Here is an 18,705-nt window from a genome sequence, read left to right on the forward strand (position 1 = left end):
GCGGAGCGGTTTTACCCCCCTGCTAGCGGCCGAGAAAGGGTTAAAACCACCGCAAAGCGCGTCTGCAGAGGCGCTTTGCCGGCGGTATAGCCGCGCTGTCCCACTGATTTCAATGGGCAGGAGCGGTAAAGGAGCGGTATACACTTTTTTTACCGTCCTGCCAACGCATCGCTCCAGTGTGAAAGCCCTCAAGGCTTTCACACTGGAATTAAAGCAGCGGCTGTTTCGGGTCAGTTTGCAGGCGCTATTATTAGCGCAATATCGCCTGCAAACCGCCCCAGTGTGAAAGGACCCTAAGTGCCCACTCCTTTGAAGATCTGTTCTCTGGTAAGCATTACAACAATTAGGCTTGGATTGAAATTGCCAAAACGCAGTACAATAGTTAATACCCACCTATGCCGTATAATAATTTTTAAACACTTTTTGCCTTTTAAAGTGCAACTACAAAAAAAAAACCACACAGGATACAACTGAGGGCTACAGTTATTAAAAGAACTGTGGGGTTTATTTACTAAAGCTTGAGAGTGCAAACCAATCAGTGTCCAGGTTTTATTGACAAAGCTTAATGCAACAGGCTGAAGCCAATTAGAAGCCAACTGGCTACCATGCACAGGTGCACCAGGTTCTGAGAGCACCCGTTTTAGTAAATCTACCCGTGTGTTTCATATCAAATGCCAATTTTTCTAAGCTTGCCAATCACTGGACATTTTAAGTGATAGTAAACCGCTGGACATTTTTGTTTTGTACCCTGCAAGGTAATGTCATAATGTGCTAGTATGTATCACATCACAGTATATAAAAATAATATGCAAAGTGGTTGGAGGGAAGCTTCAGAATGGCAAAGATGTTTTATTATAAATTATGTGAGCAGACTGCAGTTCCTCTTTAAAGTGGATGTAAACCCAATGTCATCCTTTCTAAACTACTGCCATAGGGGTTATCTATAAGGATATACATGCCTCCTGCATGTATCTTTACCTGTCAAATATCTCCCCTCTGTCTGTTATTAGACCCGAAAAACTGCATATTCTGTGGGTGGGTCTGTTGTCTGGAGCTCGGTGGGTGGAGTCATGATGTCAGTAGACTCCCCGCCCACCTCTACACTCCCCTTGTCAATATGCATTTTCTCCTGTGTATTTCTTACACTGAACTTCTGCTATGATCACTAACATCCAGTGAAAAGACAGGAAAGTAACCACACGACTTCAGCATGCCAAATCATGCTGAGGTGTGGAACAGCCAATCCTTGCAGAGCTGCTGAAAAAAGGAGAGGGAGGGTATTAAAGTATAATGCATGCTTAAGCTGGCCATACACCTATAGATTATCTGCAGATTTTCTATGGTTAGACAGAAAATGTGCAACAGATCTCTCCATGTTCGCTAAACTGTGTGGATGGAGGAATCTCCCACTTTTTCCATCTAACCATAGAAAATCTGCAGATAATCTATAGGTGTATGGCCAGCCTAAGGCTACTGCACGAGATATGCAAATCACCTGTCACTCACAGCAAGGGGAAGGATTTGGCAAAGTTTTTCTCTGTTAGTCAAGTTTTATCTCACTGAACAATAAAAGAGGATTGCTCAGAGCTGAATTAACTCTTTGTGGCAAGACTGGGCTCAAATGATAGGAAATCGTATACTCTACATTATGACATAAAAAAAAAAAAAAAAAAAATATTCCGGTTTACATTTACTTTAAAAAGGGAAACGATGGCGATTTTAGGACACCTTTGTAAAGTTTAGAAAAGCGTTTAAACCAATGTTACATTTTTTTCCCCATGTACATTTAAAATCTGTTGTAAGCTGGGGATAGATAGCAGGTACATAGCTTCCCTGGGGTGAGCACACTTTTCAGGCACAGATACCAGTCCAGTGATGTAGTGACAAACAGAGGTGTGTTTATTGGTGCTATTCACAATTGTTGTACAGTGTCCACAGATAAATAGGGCAAAAACTGCAAAACAAAATCCTAGCCCTGTCCCGGCACTAACTATACAAATCTACCTCCTAACGGGCTGAGCAAGCCTAATGCTCGTCAGTCTCCGCCTGTGCAATTTTACAGCTTTCACCAACCTTGCAGCTCTCACAGACATGACTGGTCTGTTCCCCCAGGCTTTAAAGGGCAAGTTCACCTTGACAGAAAAATCTATAAGGTGAACTTACACAGGACCCCCTTCCTCACCCCCCATAACCCGCTGACCTGCAGCGCAGTGATAACCCGTTCTGAGCCCTACTGCCGCCACACCGGATCGGGGCTTAGAAATCCCCTTGGCTTAATCTCCAAAACGTCCCCCTTCAGGAGGTACGTTTCAGAGCATTCTAATTGGTTGGCGCCGACCAATCAGATCCAGCATAGCCCGTCCTGTCAGCGGGGAAGTAGAGAGAATGCCAGGGTGATTTCTAAGCCCCGGCCCAGAGGTGGCGATAGCAGGGCTCAGAACAGGAGATCGCCAGACTGCAGGTCAGCAGACTAAGTTCACCTTACAGATTTTTCTGTAAAAAGGTGAACTTACACTTTAAGAGTATTGGCTCTGAGTTCCAGGTGACCTTAAATTGGCAAAAGGGAGAAGTGCAAAACTCAAACTGGATATAGAATCAGAGGTCTCTAAAAAAAGTGTACGAGAACTCAAACAAGAGTTATACAGACTCCCTTTAAGACACTCTGCTACACTGTAAAAACAAACCATTGTATATAGGGTGAACTCATTCCACCGGTATTTCTAAGAGCACAGGTTTTTCACTGAAATTTTAGTCCCATGACAGTAAAGCAAGTAGGAAAAAATGAAAGGAGCAAGTCACTCCTCCTTACATACTAAAACACTATACATTCCAATTAAAAGTATAAGTGAATGTAAAACTCAGCTTTGCATTACTTTTCCAAATTGTCTGAGAAGCTGGATGAAAGCACCTTTACCAAATGGATTGGTAAGGCTAGAGTGAAAGGCCAGTGTTGGATACTCCTCCGATAAATGGGCAACCCAGCGTTTCTGAAAGAGAACAGATATTCGTATGTTTTTATTTCACGGTCTATTCCAGAGCCTCTAAGATTCTACCTAAAAGCCTGCATTATATATTATTGTATAAGTAAGATAAGGGATAAAAAATTCTGCGCTCGGTAATTCAATTAATATAAATATATGACCCAACTGCTGCACTCATATGTATGTACACACCATAAAATAAGCAAAATGTTGCATTGTCATTATTGTGATAATGAAAATCAGACATTTATGAACAGTAAAAGTCCATTCACGTGATCCACAAAACTTAAGCCGCGTACACACGATCGGACTTTGATGGGAAATGTTCTATGACAGGCTGTTAGCGGTAAATCCGACCATGTTGCGTATGCTCCATCGGACCATTGTTGGTTTTAAAATTTTCCGCGGACAAATGTGTGTTGGATTTTCCGAGCATGTGTACACAAGTCCGTCAGACAAAAGTCCAAAGTACAAAGACGCATGCTCGGAAGCAAGGATGAGCCAGAAGCGGTCGGTCTTGTAAACTAGCGCTCGTAATGGAGAATTAACATTCGTGACGTGGCAAATGATGAAATCTCGGGCAATGGGCAAGTTACCACAACACCATTACCCCGTAGTTTTTAAGATCAAAAGATACAACTATGTTGGTGTTCCTTGTCAATTTTACATTGAATTTTTTTTTAAATGTAACCGCCTACTCCCAAACTGTCATTTGAAGTAAAACACATAGCAAAGTATTATTCGCCACAATTTTTTTATTGTGTATTAAGAAAAGAAAACAAATAAAATTAAACTTGCTATCTACCAATAGAACTTAACCAAAAAGTGCATTATGCATCCAAAAATATAGAAAATATACCAAATCAAATCATTATTCAACCAAAAAGTAATAACTCCAAGGCCAATAATAAATAACATAATAACAATAACAAAATTATCTCCTCTGATTCCGCAACATGGCTGGTTGACGAATGGCCGTTCAGAAACTAACTGAAAAGCGCGAAATGAAAAGCGTGAATCAACACTCAAACTTCTACTAACACGAAATTAGCAGAAGGAGCCCAAAGAGTGGCGCTAAAAAAGAGCTGAAAAATAACGTAGTACGTCACTATGTTCGTAATTGTTGGCCAACAATTGTGTGGCCGTGTGTATGCAAGACAAGTTTGGGCCAACGCCCTCCGGATAAAATGGCACAGTTTTGTTGGCGAACAATCTGATTGTGTGTACAAGGCTTTAGTGATAATTGAAGATCCAAAACACCAAAAAGTCCTTGTTGTGAAAGACAATAGTGATGTCCTTTCCAAATCAACTCCAGTTGTTAGTCCTCGTGCTCCCCAGGAGGTAATTAAAGTAATGGTATCCTCTTACCAGATTTCATGACCTTTCAAGGCCGAAATATGCATCAGTGAGTTGTTACCCCTTACTACAGGTATATCCAGCTCAGCTTTTCCACCTGTTATAGGAGACGCCAATATCATGTCTATCGATCTCCCCCACAAGCCTCAGATCCAATTAAGCCATATGTCAGAAAGAAGAGGAAACCTACCTCACTGCGTAACATCCAGTTAAAAGCACAAGAGTTTTATTAAAATGCTACTTACAACAAGGATTAGTATACAGGTATATCGGAATATACATCAGTCCCACACTCTGTTCGTGTACTGAGACCATCACCACTATTCCTTGCTTCGCAGATGTACGTTTCGTTCAACAGAACATCATCAACAGGCAGTAAGGGATAGCAGTGCTCACACAGCTTCCTTAAATAAATTAGACATGTTCAACACTAGAGGGCAGCACTCACTTCCTGATGGTCTGCAAACCATCCTGGAGCGCACCTCCATGATATTGCAGACCATCCAGCACAGTCAGCTGGGATGTTGACTGGGATATAAATAGTTTGATCAACAATAGTTAATTACACGTATTATGAAATTGGGAACCATCTTTGATCCTTCTAGTGATTTTAGTCATGATTTAGTAGATGATTGCACATTAAAGTGGTCATAAACCCTTACAGATCACTTTTCACTACAGATAAGCCTATAATAAGGCTTACCTGTAGTTACCGTGGATATCTCCCCTAAACCACAGTTTAGGAGGTATCCCCTGTATCAGCATGTGCCGACGTCATCGCACGTGTGCACTGAAGCAATGGCACGTTTGTGCCATTGCTTCACTTGTTGTGCCGCTACCAGCGGTTCCTGCACGCATGTGGCCAATCACAGCGCTGGAGCCCACGATACTCAGAAATAATTCCGGGAGACATGTCGCAAGCAGAGCAGTGTGCCGGGACCGCTGCAGGGGCTTCGATCTAAGGTGAGTATTTCATAATGAACTAGTATGATATGCATACTAGCTCATTATGCTTTTGTCTTGCAGGTTTTTTTGTTTTGTTTTTTCTAAGGTTTACAACCACTTAAAGTGTAGATTGATCATCTATGATAATGAGCACAATCTTAGATGTCAATTAAATCAGGAACCATTTACCATATTGCAGGTTGTTGCACATGCAGGGGGTTCTTCCAAAGAAGTGGGGTTCAAGTGCCACTTCCGCTCATGCATCATCCATCTGAACATTTCTTCTCTCTCTTCACAGGTTAATCTGCGTTTATACTCCCATCTACCTTAAACTGAACATTGACTGACTGCTGAAATGTATATTTGGTAAATCTGCATTTGTCACTGCTGTATCAACTCCATCTGTAGCCATGTTCACATTATTTTGATGTTTATTTAGCCATAAGTCTGACTTTTTGGTTCTCTTGCAGTTTGATTGTGGTGTGGAAAGTTCTGCTCTGCTAGCTGTGTGCCTGATATTACCTCCTGATTAATTGTCAGATTCCATCCACACCCAACGCAGTATAAAACAAGGCCTTCCTTATGGGGAACACATGCAGGGGGTTCTTCCAAAGAAGTGGGGTTCTTTAAATAAGTGGCACTTCCACTCTTGCACTTCAGAGACTTGGACAAAGCAAACATCAACAGCAAACTACTTTACAAAACACCAGACCGCAGGTGACCTCATTTCCACATCATCTCACCTTCCTCTCTGAAACATGCACTCTTTACCTCTCCTTTTCACAAATGCAGCCTCTCTCCTTTCTTCACCCCACAATCTGTACATATCGCCCTCACTTCTCCCATGTCCCTATTACTGCACTTATCACCTCTTTCTAACTCTAGGCCTATATGCTAACAAACCCCCCAGGATGCTGAAGCATGTCCCCTCATACAAATCGTATTCTCATACTACCTCCCTTACGCTTCTTCTAACCTCTGGGAGATATTTCCCCAAACCCTGGGCCTCCCATATTTAACTGTACCCAACACACCCATCACCATCACCCCACACCCTCTGGCAGTAGTAGTCGCAATCTATGCAATTTAGTCTCCATTCTTCTTCCCAAAACCAGCCTCCCCTTCTCCTGTGCACTCTGGAACGCCCACTCTGTCTGCAACAAACTCACTGCTGTTCATGACCTCTTTGTCACTAATTACTTTAATCTACTTCCTGTCACCAAAACCTGGCTCCGTGAATCCAACGCTCCTTCTCCTGCTTCCCTTTACCACGGTGGCCTTCTCTGGACTCACTCCCCTATGCCTAATGGACGCAAGGGAGGTGGAGTGGGATTCCTCCTATCCCCACAGAGCACCTTCCAGGTTGTTCACTCTCCTCCCGCTCTTTCACTCTCATCATTTGAGGCGCACTGTATACAGTGGGGCAAAAAAGTATTTAGTCAGCCACCAATTGTGCAAGTTCTCCCACTTAAAAAGATGAGAGAGGCCTGTAATTGTCAACATAGGTATACCTCAACTATGATAGACAAAATGTGGAAACAAATCCAGACAATCACATTGTCTGATTTTTGAAAGAATTTATTTGCAAATTATGGTGGAAAATAAGTATTTGGTCACCTACAAACAAGCAAGATTTCTGGCTCTCACAGACTTGTATCTTGTTCTTTAAGAGGCTCCTCTGTCCTCCACTCATTACCTGTATTAATGGCACATGTTTGAACTTAACACCTGTCCACAACCTCAAACAATCACACTCCAAACTCCACTATGGTGAAGACCAAAGAGCTGTCGAAGGACACCAGAAACAAAATTGTAGACCTGAAACAGGCTGGGAAGACTGAATCTGCAATAGGCAAGCAGCTTGGTGTGAAGAAATCAACTGTGGAAGCAATAATTAGAAAATGGGAGACATACAAGACCACTGACTATCTCCCTCGATCTGGGGCTCCACGCAAGATCTCACCCCGTGGGGTCAAAATGATCACAAGAACAGTGAGCAAAAATCCCAGAACCACACGGGGGGACCTAGTGAATGACCTGCAGAGAGCTGGGACCAACGTAAAAAAGGCTACTATCAGTAACACACTACGCCGCCAGGGACTCAGATCCTGCAGTGCCAGACGTGTCCCCCTGCCTAAGCCAGTACATGTCTGGGCCCGTCTGAGCTTTGCTAGAGAGCATTTGGATGATCCAGAAGAGGATTGGGAGAATGTCTTCTAAACTTCTTAGTCTACCCCCCGCATTTGACCTGAAGCAATGGGTACAGGCTTCGACTCACTCTGATGACAACACCCTTGACCTTGTATTCTCCTATGTACTCCATGCAACTTCAACAATCCTTTCCCTCTCTCTGACCACCACCTTATTAGCTTCTCTCTCTCCCTGTGTTCCACCACCCTTCCCTCCAATCACCTAACCATCAACCTTAGAAACCTTTGCCGCTTCAACCCATCTCTCCTCTAGTCTGCTACTGACCACCTCTATGACAAAATCTCACCCCTGTCCTGCCCCAACCAAACCACTTCCATCTACAATGCATCCCTGTCCTCCACCCTGGATAAGCTCGCTCCCGTCACACACAGAATCAGGCCTCGACCCCTACAACCCTGGCAAACAGATGACACCAGAATTCTTAAAAAATGTATTGTGCTCTTGAGCGTCTGTGGCACAAGCCTAAGTCTCTTAAAGACTTCAACCAATATAAATCTGCCCTCCAAAAATACTATTCTTTCCTCAACACTGCCAAGCAGGCCTATTTTACCACTCTTAACACCTTCTCATCCAGTCCCCGTCAACTCTTCTCTACCTTTAACGATCTACTTCATCCTGCACCGCCTCCACCCACTGCCCAGAAGATTGCTAATCACTTCAAAAACAAGACTGATACAATACGTGATGAAATCTTCACTCTACAGGTATCTTCCCCAGTTAAGACCCCATGTCAACAGAAACAATTGACACTCCCCTTATTCAAACCTGCTACTATAAACAAAGTTGCTAAACTCCTTTCTAACACCCCTCTAACCACCTGTCCCCTGGACCCTATTCCCTCTCAAATACTACAGTCACCCTCTGACTCTATCCTACACTCTCTAACCCACATCTTCAATCTCTCCCTCTCTTCTGGCAGCTTCCCCAATGCTCTAAAATACGCATTGGTGGCGCTTTACCGTCAGTATTTGGCCGCTAGTGGGGCGGTTTTACCCCCCGCTAGCAGCCGAGAAAGGGTTAAAAACCACCGTAAAGCACCTCTGCAGAGGCGCTTTGCCGGCGGTATAGCCGCGCCGTCCCACTGATTTCAATGGGCAGGAGCGGTAAAGGAGCGGTATACACTCCGCTCCTTCACCGCTCCGAAGATGCTGCTAGCAGGACTTTTTTTACCGTCCTGCTAGCGCACCGATCCAGTGTGAAAGCCCTCAGGGCTTTCACACTGGAGACAAAGCAGCGGCACTTTCGGGTCAGTTTGCAGGCGCTATTATTAGCGAAATAGAGTCTGCAAACCGCCCCAGTGTGAAAGGACCCTAAGAATAACCTTCTTGATCCCCTTCAATCTGGATTTCGCCCTCAACACTCCACAGAGACTGCCATTTTAAAACACAAATTACCTATTAAACCGCAAAAACCAATGGACACTATTCCGTACTTCTACTTCTGGACCTTTCAGCTGACTTTGATACAGTTGACCACCCCCTCCTCAAAAAAAGAACTTTACTCCCTCCGTCTCCGTGACTGTGCTCTTTTCGGTGGCTCTCATCTTACCTATCCCAAGCGCACCTTCAGTGTCACTTACAATTCTACTTCCGCCTCGCCTCTTCCCTTCCCTGTCAGGGTCCCCCAAGGTTTTGTTCTTGGACCTCTCCTATTTTCAATCTACACCTCTTCTCTGGGTCAGTTGATTGCCTCCCACAGCTTTCAGTATCATTTCTACGCTGACGACACACAAATCTATCTCTCCACCCCTCAACTCACTCCAGTCTCCTCACGCATCACTAACATACATATCTGTCTGGATGTCACACCACTTCCTAAAAACCCAACTTGTCCAAAACCGAGCTCATAATATTTCCTCCCCCACGTGCCTCTTCCCCTGACTTCGGTCAAGAGCAATGGCACAACCATCCACCCATCCCCACGTCAGGGTGCTAGGTGTTATCCTGGACTCTGACCTTGGCGCCTCAACCTCCACAACATCTCTAAACTACATCCCTTTCTAACCAATGAAACCACAAAGCTGCCAATTCACTCCCTGGTTATCTCTCGCCTCGACTACTGCAACCCACTCCTAATTGGCTTACCTTTAAACAGACTATCCCACCTTCAGTCCATCATGAATGCTGCTGCCAGACTCATCCACCTTACAAACCGCTCAGTGTCTGCTACCCCTCTCTGCCAATCCCTCCATTGGCTGCCACTCGCGAATTAAAATTCAAAATACTAACAATAAGTTACAAAGCCATCTACAACTCTGCTCCCAGCTACATCACTAGCCTAGTCTCAAAATACCAACCTAATCGTCCTCTTCGTTCTTCCCAAGACCTCCTGCTTTCTAGCTCCCTCATCACCTCCTCCTATATTTGCCTCCAGGATTTCCCCGAGCCTCTCCCATCCTCTGGAAATCCCTACCCCAATCTATCAGACTGACACCAAATCTATCCACTTTTAGGCGATCCCTAAAAACTTCTCTTCAGAGAAGCCTATCCTCCCTCCACCTAACAACTGCACTTCTATTTTCTTCATCAGCTCATCCCACACAGTTATTTTTTTTTTTTTTTTTGTATCCCTCTTAGATTGTAAGCTCTAACGAGTAGGGCCCTCTGATTCCTCATGTATTGAACTGTATTGTAATTGTACTGTCTGCCCTAATGTTGTAAAATGCTGCGCAAACTGTCGGCGCTATATAAATCATGCATAATATTATTATAATTATTATAGGTAGAATGAAGCATTTTGTATATATTTTCCATACATATAGAATTTTAATATATTTGGGATCATATGTCAGATGATATTATTACTTACATAGTTTTATGGTTCTAATAATTATAACCTCGTTATATATAACTTTTGATAATGTATCAGTTGTTATTGCAAATTTTTTTTAAATTTCATTCATCATGTTCAAGAGTATATATTATGTGTAATTATAATGTATTATTTTAGTGTGATTGAGTCACTATAGAGTCGATTCATCTGTCAGCACAGATTCAGTGTGTACTGTTAGGATACACCAGAGCTCAGCCAAACACAAACATCAAGGCCGCTGAATGTGCTGGATGGTCTGCAACATCATGGAGGTGCGTTCCAGGATGGTTTGCAGACCATCAGGAAGGGAGTGTTTCCCTCTAGTGTCAAACACATCAATTTATTTAAGGAAGCTGTGCGAGCACTGCTATTCCTTACTGCCTGTTGATAATGTTTTGTTGAACTAAACGTACGTCGGCAAAGCAAGGAATAGCGGTGACTGTCTCAGTACACAAGCAGAGCGTGGGACTGATGTATATTCCTCCCTTCGGTCCATCATGAATGTTGCTGCCAGACTCATCCACCTTACAAACCGCAGTGTCTGCTACCCCTCTCTGCCAATCACTGGCTGCCACTTGCCCAACGAATTAAATTAAAAAATACTAACAATAAGTTACAAAGCCATCCACAACTCTGCCCCCAGCTACATCTCTAGCCTAGTCTCAAAATACCAACCTAATCGCCCTCTTCGTTCCTCCGAAAAGACCTCCTGCTCTCTAGCTCCCTCATCACCTCCTCCCATATCGGCCTCCAGGACTTCTCCCGAGATTCACCCATCCTCTGGAATTCGCTACCCCAATCTGTCAGACTGTCACCAAATTTATCCACTTTGAGGCGATCCCTGAAAAGAACATCACTATTGTCTTTCACAACGAGGACTTTTTGGTGTTTTGGATCTTTTTCACTTTAATTATCACCAAGTTTTGTGGATCACATGAATGGACTTTTATGGTTTATAAATATCTTTATTTGCATATTGATTTTCATTATCACAATAATGACAGTGCAACATTTTACTTATTTTATTAGTGCAGATGTCCCAGAATGCTTTCAGAATGAATACAAAACCCTACATTTAAAATAAGAATAACTAAAGGCAATTTTATTTTTAGTTTTGGGTAGAGTGGAGAGGGATTGGAACCCCTGTTAAGTTTTCATTGCCATCTGTGCTACCGTTGGGGAGATTCACCCTTTCCATTTGTCCTGTAAACCATGATCATTGAAAGTAAAAGAAGATCACAAATTTTGGGTTGTCCATCAAAAAGTAATAGAGGGAAAATCTTCCAATGGGGACACTAGTTCTGGTGACCTGGAGGTCTCCAACAGATTTTTTTAAATTGCAAGGATTTTATTTCACTTCCTGTTTGGCTATGGGACAGGACGTGAACGAAAATCTCCCCGATGGGACAAAGAAGAAAAATAAACCTTACAGGTATTATAACCCTCCCTTACTCTATCCAAATGAAAAATAAAGTTTTGCCTATAGTTTTACTTTAAGTCTCTCCCTTTAATGTTCAAAATACAAAGAAATAGACTGGATCTATACTTCTAAAGAAAGCATGTTTGGACAGATTTAGACTTGAAACAATAAAATCTTTTCTTGCAAGATGAATTGAGGATTTCAAATTATTTTCCTGTGCAGTGGGATCTAACGGCAAATTAAAAATATCTATAAAATGTGGCTCTATAACCTGGGGTTTGTTAATACCATATTCACGTAAAGCAAGAGCATTAACCACAGTAAAAGCCAATTTTGCTAAAATGTCAAAGCCCTGCTGTGCTCTTAAAACAATCCAATTAATTTACACTAATACGAGACAGACATCCATTAACAGTCTTTCAGCATTAGAACTGTTATTTCTGTGTAATAAATAGTTTTGAAAAAACAAACGTAAGGAAAAATGTATGCAGACAGAAATAGGCGTTTTTACATGATACAAGTCATGGCAGACACATGAAACCCTTATGCCGCGTACACACGAGCGGATTTCTCGTTGGAAAAAGATATGACGGCTTTTCCGACGGGATTCCGCTCAAGTTTGCCTTGCATACACACAGTCACGCAACAGTTCACTGAAATTACGACTGCCAAGAACGCGGTGACGTACAGCAAAACGACAAGCCAAGAAAATGAAGTTCAATGCTTCCGAGCATGCGTCGAATTGTTTTCGAGCATGCGTAGGGATTTTGCGTGTCAGAATTGCCACAGACGATCGCATTTTCAGGTAGGAACTTTTCCCGACCGAAAAACAGAGCATGCTCTCAATCTTTTCCTGGCTGGAATTCCGCCACCAAAAGACCGATGGAGCATACACACAGTCTTTTGCTGGCGGAAATCTGATCGTGTGTATGCGGCATTCAGAATACACGTGCACATACCTTTCTTTATAATACAGAACTTCATAGGAGCCACAAACTTTAGAGCCCTTACTATTCAAGTATCAAAATAACCTTTTGCAATGTTGGAGCTTTGGCATGACACTTCTCATTACTCAATGAAAAAAACACCACAGATCTGAAAGCACAGAATATCCACTATATAGCCAAACAGTTGTGGACACCTGAACATACCCTGCAAAGTATACTGACACTTATCTAAATTGGAGAGCTCAGCTATTGCAGTGAAAAGGTACTGGTAAGGCTATAGCATTCAAACAAGTTTTAGATAATTGTATGCTTCCAAGCGCTTAGCAACATTAGCAACAGACACCATTCTTGAGTGACCAGCATATAGCCCTGAACTCACACATACTGAAAACCTTTGAGATAAACCAGATCACCAATTATAAGCCAGGTCTTTATATCCATCATCAGTACTAGATATCAGAAATGCTCTTTGGAGAAATGTGCACAAATTCCCAAAGACACTAAAGGGAGGGGGAGTGCAACTCTATATTAAATGCCCTTGCCTTTAAATAAGGATGTACAACAAGCTCATATACGTGATGGTCGGGTGTCCAAAAACCTTTAGCCATATAGCAGATCACTGAGGAATGCAAGAGGAAGAGAAGGTGTTTCCATTTGAATACTGACCACAGGCAGGTAAGTTAGTGTGGAAGTGAGAAGTTTTGCTATAAAAATGGGCAGCACAGTGGCTAAGTGGTTAACACTTTTGCCTAGCAGCACTAGGGTTGCACGTTCAAATCCCAACCACAGCATTACCTGCCTGTGCGGGGTTCCTCCGGGTACTATGGTTTCCTCCCACACTTCAAAGACATGCTGGTAGGTTAATTATCTCCTGTCTAAATTGTCCCTAGTATATGTATGCATAAATGAATGAGAGTTCAGGATCTTAGACTGTAAAGCTGCTTGAGGGCAGGGACTAACGTGAATGTATAATATATATGTGAAGCACTGCATAAATTGATGGCACTATACGAGTACCTGCAGTAAACAAATAAAAAACAAACACACAACTGCATGCAGTGCTTGCCTTCTAGGTCTCCTTCAAGCAGTCTAAATATGAGAGAACAAGTGGATCTTTGTGCAAACCCACTTCTGAGTGCATGTATGGAGGGGGGAAAAAAAAAAAAGCAAGGCAGAACAGCTCTGTGCCAGCTTATCTCTTATTCTTTCTGATGTCAGACCAAGGTCCTCTGTTGCGGTTGCCACGGTCTGCCTTCGCTATGTAGAAAGGTCAGCTTTAAAGACAGGCTTGGAAGTAATACTTAAAATTTGCAATCTTTAAGAGATGGTTCAAGATATATTCGACCAAAATAGGATTTGGAAAAAAAAAACAAAAAAACAAAAACACAACACAGTTCAAAACAGTCACATGAAAGGAAGCTACGCATCAAACAAACAAATTCTGAGGTTTCACAAAGAGAAATTCAGGGGCAAAGCTATTCTTATCTACCATGAAATTACAGGTTTTATGACAATATATCTCTATGTAAACCACAAGGCTGGAAGAATAAAAATTGTCATTATAAAAACGGAAGCTTTCCGGACCAACACTACTAACATTTTAATCACAGGAAGAGAGAAAGGGGGGGGGGGGGGGGGACAAAAAACTGCCAATGCAACATTCAGAATCGCATTGTGAAAAAGGTAGAATTCAGCGAGCGGGTGTAAAGTGCATGTCACCAGCATGAACATTTAAGCCAGAGAATGTTATGTTTTAGGTATTTCCTGGACTGCGTGCTGGCCGAAGCCTAATCCTTTTTTAGTATATCATAACTTCTACCCGATGTCCCTAAATAATGGCATACTGAGCATCATGATACTAAACGGTCTAAAGCCAGTTTGATATTTGCCGTCTAATCCTGTTCTGGGGCCAACTCACAAATTTGACAATAAACAGAGGGAGTGAATCTGCCCAGCAAAGACAGATACAAACAAAACCCCTTACCATTCTATCCAAAATAAACCCAAAATAATTTTGTGGTATAATTAGTGCTTCAGCAGTCCCACTATTGTTATTCTTTTTTTTAATGTATTATTATTATTAATTTTATTCCGTACGTTTTTTGGCTCTGCGTAACTTCTGCATACTTTCAGCGATTAAAACCATTCAACTTTTAAGATGTTCAGCTCTTTCAGCTAATGATGGGACTTTAACTTTTTTTTCTACTATTTATACTTTTTAAAATATTAAGCTTTTTAACACTTTTTTTTCTAACATTGAAGTGAATGAGAGCATGCTTCAGATCCTTAAAATCTTCTTCCGCTCCCAAAAGTTTCAGCTCCTTCATACTTTCACCTACAGACGCCAAACAAACTTTAAAATGTTCACAAAATATTCAGCCATCTGGCTATATCTTTTCAGTTTGATATCTTTTACAGTTTTTGTGAAAAAGCTGTTTAAGTTTAGTGATCATTTCAGGAAATTTTATCGATTAAACAGAATGTCTATTGGGGTGCTTAGAGTGGATGATGTCATACCTAGAGCACAGAGCCTTAAAAAAATGATCTTAGTTCCTTCTCTATAAATTGCTCTCACGCCCACAAGATCTACTTGTCATACACGATTTATACATCAAAACGTATGTATTTTTGTCTTGTTTCAGGCAATGTGCTCAGTTTTGTGATACGCCTTTTACTTTTGGCTGGTTGAGCTTCCAAATGACAAGAGTTGTACACTTTCTTCCATTGACTGTTCTGTATAAAATTCTTCACATTTCCCAGCGAAATGCACAGCCAACTTTTTTTTAAATCGCTGACATGTCCACATTTTCAAGTTTATCAACATAAATTTTATACCGATACGTTCACAAAGGCCGTGTGTCTCCAACGGTGAAGTCGCTGTTTTGACAGCATGTACTGTTGTGGATTTATTAAGGCTTCTCTCACACTGTCTGTCACTCAGGCAGATAGTGAGGAGAAGTTTTTTACAGTGTGTTCAGGGGACAGGCAGCTAGCAGATAGGGAGATGCTATTCAGCATTCTCACGCATTTTCTCCAGGAAATGCATTTTCTAGTTTATATATTATGCACACACATACATGCATATCCAGTATAACACCTGTAGTGATAAAAACAAAAAATATACTGCAAAGAATATATAAAGTTCATATAAACTGTTTGACACCTCTCCCCCAACTAAAATTCACAAAACCAAAATCACATTTACCATAATAGCCAAGCAGACCCCGCCTGTATGGTCACATTTCACCATTTTTCACATGGATTAATGTAAAAAGTTTAGATTTTGGAAGATTCTACTTGACTATGGAAATTCAGCCTTACAGAAGTAGAGTACATCTTAAATATACGTAAATTAATAAAAAAGGGAAGAAAAGGGAGCATACATATTCTAAAGCGATTAAAGCCCTTTCTACAACCCTACCCTATCCTCCTGCCTGTGTTTAGTACTTTTTACATAAAACAGTAGGGGGAATACATAAAGTTGTTACCGTAGCCCAGGTTGGGACCAAATCACACTTATTGAGGACAAACAACAAATGCTTCCATGGTTTTTCTTTTTTGATATAAGTCTCGATGCGAGGTGAGCGGGTTCCTATAGGATCTCTGGCATCCAGAACTTGTATTATCACATCAGAGGAATCAATTACCTGTAGGCGATAAGAAAAATACAATCTTCCAACACAACATACTCAGCATCAATCATTTCCACCCAACACGTGACAATCAATAGGAAAAGTACCCAACTGTAACCAAAGCAATACTGTAGAGCCCTAAGCTGGCAGTTTGTTTCAAACACTCTATCCAAAATGGCTGAAGTGTTGGGTAGCCACTGTGCCTGGAGCCCTTCAAAAGAGCAGAAAATGCTTAGGTCCAAAAGGTGGCTCAAACTGGAGAATACTGAATGACAACCATGTTCCTATAGTTTAGGAACATACTAGATTTGTTATCACTATAGCTAAACTACACTTGAAGTGTTACTGAACCCACAACCATAAAATCAGTTTGTTTATGCAGTAAAACATGCTTGTTATACTCACTGTAGAACCTAAGGGATTAATCATCCGCAATGTGTAAAAAGGCTGATTGATCCCGTTTTCACTCATCCTCCCAATCCATCTGCTGGTAGACCAGAGCCTTGGGGGGCACTCTACACATGCTCAGTTTGGTGTGTATTGCTAGAGTTTTGTTTTTTTCCCCTCTCTGAAGAGTGCATGTGATTGGCACAGGGCCAATCAGCACTGTCCAAAGGGTCAGGAGTTATGCAGCCTCATAGGACAGTCAGAGGAGAAAGAAAACTACAAGCTTTAACCAGTGCTCGGCTGGACACTGATAGAAGTCACAAGACTGCTATATACTGCTGATGAGAAAAAGTAATTAGTAGTTTATATTTACAAAATTAATTGCATTTCCATGTTCTATGGGAGACCAGATATAGTGAATGCAGGGTCCTGGGTTTAGTAACACTTTAAAGGAACAATTAAGGCAATTAAGTTACTGGGCCTATGAACAACACTTGCCCATCTCTTTTTCTCACTTACTGAGCACGTCAGCCCTGCTATTAATCAGAAAAACACGAATAGGCAGTCTGACTTTCTAGCTGAACTTTTTCGCACCATTTCGAAATTAGTCCCTGCACACTATTTGCTTTGGAATAATTTATCAAAACAACGTCCATTTGTTTTACATTAGTTTTAATATGATCCACTCGGTACATTCATATTCTTTTTAAAAAGATCTGCATTTAGTTAACATAATTTTATTTATTTTTACTTAACGCTTGCAGCCGAGCAATGTCTGATCAAATAGCTCTACATCCATTTGACTTCAAATGACACAGAAAAGTTAAATCGAGAGCATATAAAGTCCGTGACAACATGTAGCAAATATAAAATGTAGCAAGTGCCAAGAATGTTTCTCGTTAACCATACCCTTGTACTAATGTCAGTGGTATAAATGCCACATGTAAAATACTAATGCAAATCACATTTTTAAATTCTGTATCTAGTTAACCATTTAAAGATGATGATTATTTCAAGGTGCAAACCCATATGCTGTATGACCATAGGCCAAAAACATTAAAGTGGACCTAAAGCCCAAAAAAGTGAAGGTTTACTACGTTATATGGAATGTTTCAATATGTTGACTGTCTAAGCAGCATTTAAAAAAAAAAAAAAAGGAAGAAGTGCATCTTTGTCTTCTTATGCCCCGTACACACGGTCGGATTTTCCGATGGAAAATGTGTGATAGGACCTTGTTGTCGGAAATTCCGACCGTGTGTGGGCTCCATCACACATTTTCCATCGGATTTTCCGACACACAAAGTTTGAGAGCAGGATATAAAATTTTCCGACAACAAAATCCGTTGTCGGAAATTCCGATCGTGTGTGTACACAAATCCGACGGACAAAGTGCCACGCATACTCAGAATAAATAAAGAGATGAAAGCTATTGGCCACTGCCCCGTTTATAGTCCCGACGTACGTGTTTTACGTCACCGCGTTTAGAACGATCGGATTTTCCGACAACTTTGTGTGACCGTGTGTATGCAAGACAAGTTTGAGCCAACATCTGTCGGAAAAAATCCTAGGATTTTGTTGTCGGAATGTCCGAACAAAGTCCGACCGTGTGTACGGGGCATTAGGCTTCCCCCTGCAAAAAAAAGTGCATCTTCTGGTATGGGAAGGGTGCCTAAAGCCTGGTAACTGTATATCAATAGTGTGATACCTAAGGCACTACTGCTTCTGACTGCTAGTCTCAGGGGATTTGAAAGGAGAATTGGTTATGTCACTGCTTGCTGGAAGCTATGACATGAGGAATCAAAGGCTTGTCTCCCTTAAGATGGCCACCCCCACACAGACACAGTACAGAACAAGGCATGGTAGGTCAATAATCGGGAAAGATCAGCTGCAGAAACTCTAGGAGGTAAAACTGAAATAGTAATTTGCCTTCTCCCTACCATTTTTTGGCCACAGCTTCCAGAGTCCAGTTGATCTTTAAAGATGAACTCATTAAGATAAAAAAAAATGCTATTTAA

The 18,705-nt window shown here is 41.6% G+C and overlaps 1 protein-coding gene across 2 annotated transcripts in view; it reads right to left on the reverse strand.

Annotated features, from left to right (window-relative positions):
• Positions 1 to 18,705, reverse strand: part of GNL2 (G protein nucleolar 2) — a 90,008-nt gene that overhangs the window by 36,909 nt on the left and 34,394 nt on the right. Inside the window, exons 7-8 of one of the 2 annotated variants that reach the window (XM_073615520.1) lie at positions 16,160 to 16,318; positions 2,874 to 2,987 (exon numbers count right to left, since the gene is read on the reverse strand). In XM_073615520.1, coding sequence (XP_073471621.1) covers positions 2,874 to 2,987; positions 16,160 to 16,318 — 273 coding nt within the window. The remainder of the gene's footprint in view (positions 1 to 2,873; positions 2,988 to 16,159; positions 16,319 to 18,705) is intronic. The other variant, XM_073615521.1, reaches the window with a different exon arrangement.

Source organism: Aquarana catesbeiana, linkage group LG02 (assembly GCF_042186555.1).
Source record: "Aquarana catesbeiana isolate 2022-GZ linkage group LG02, ASM4218655v1, whole genome shotgun sequence".
In the NCBI taxonomy this organism is placed as follows: Eukaryota; Metazoa; Chordata; class Amphibia; order Anura; family Ranidae; genus Aquarana; species Aquarana catesbeiana.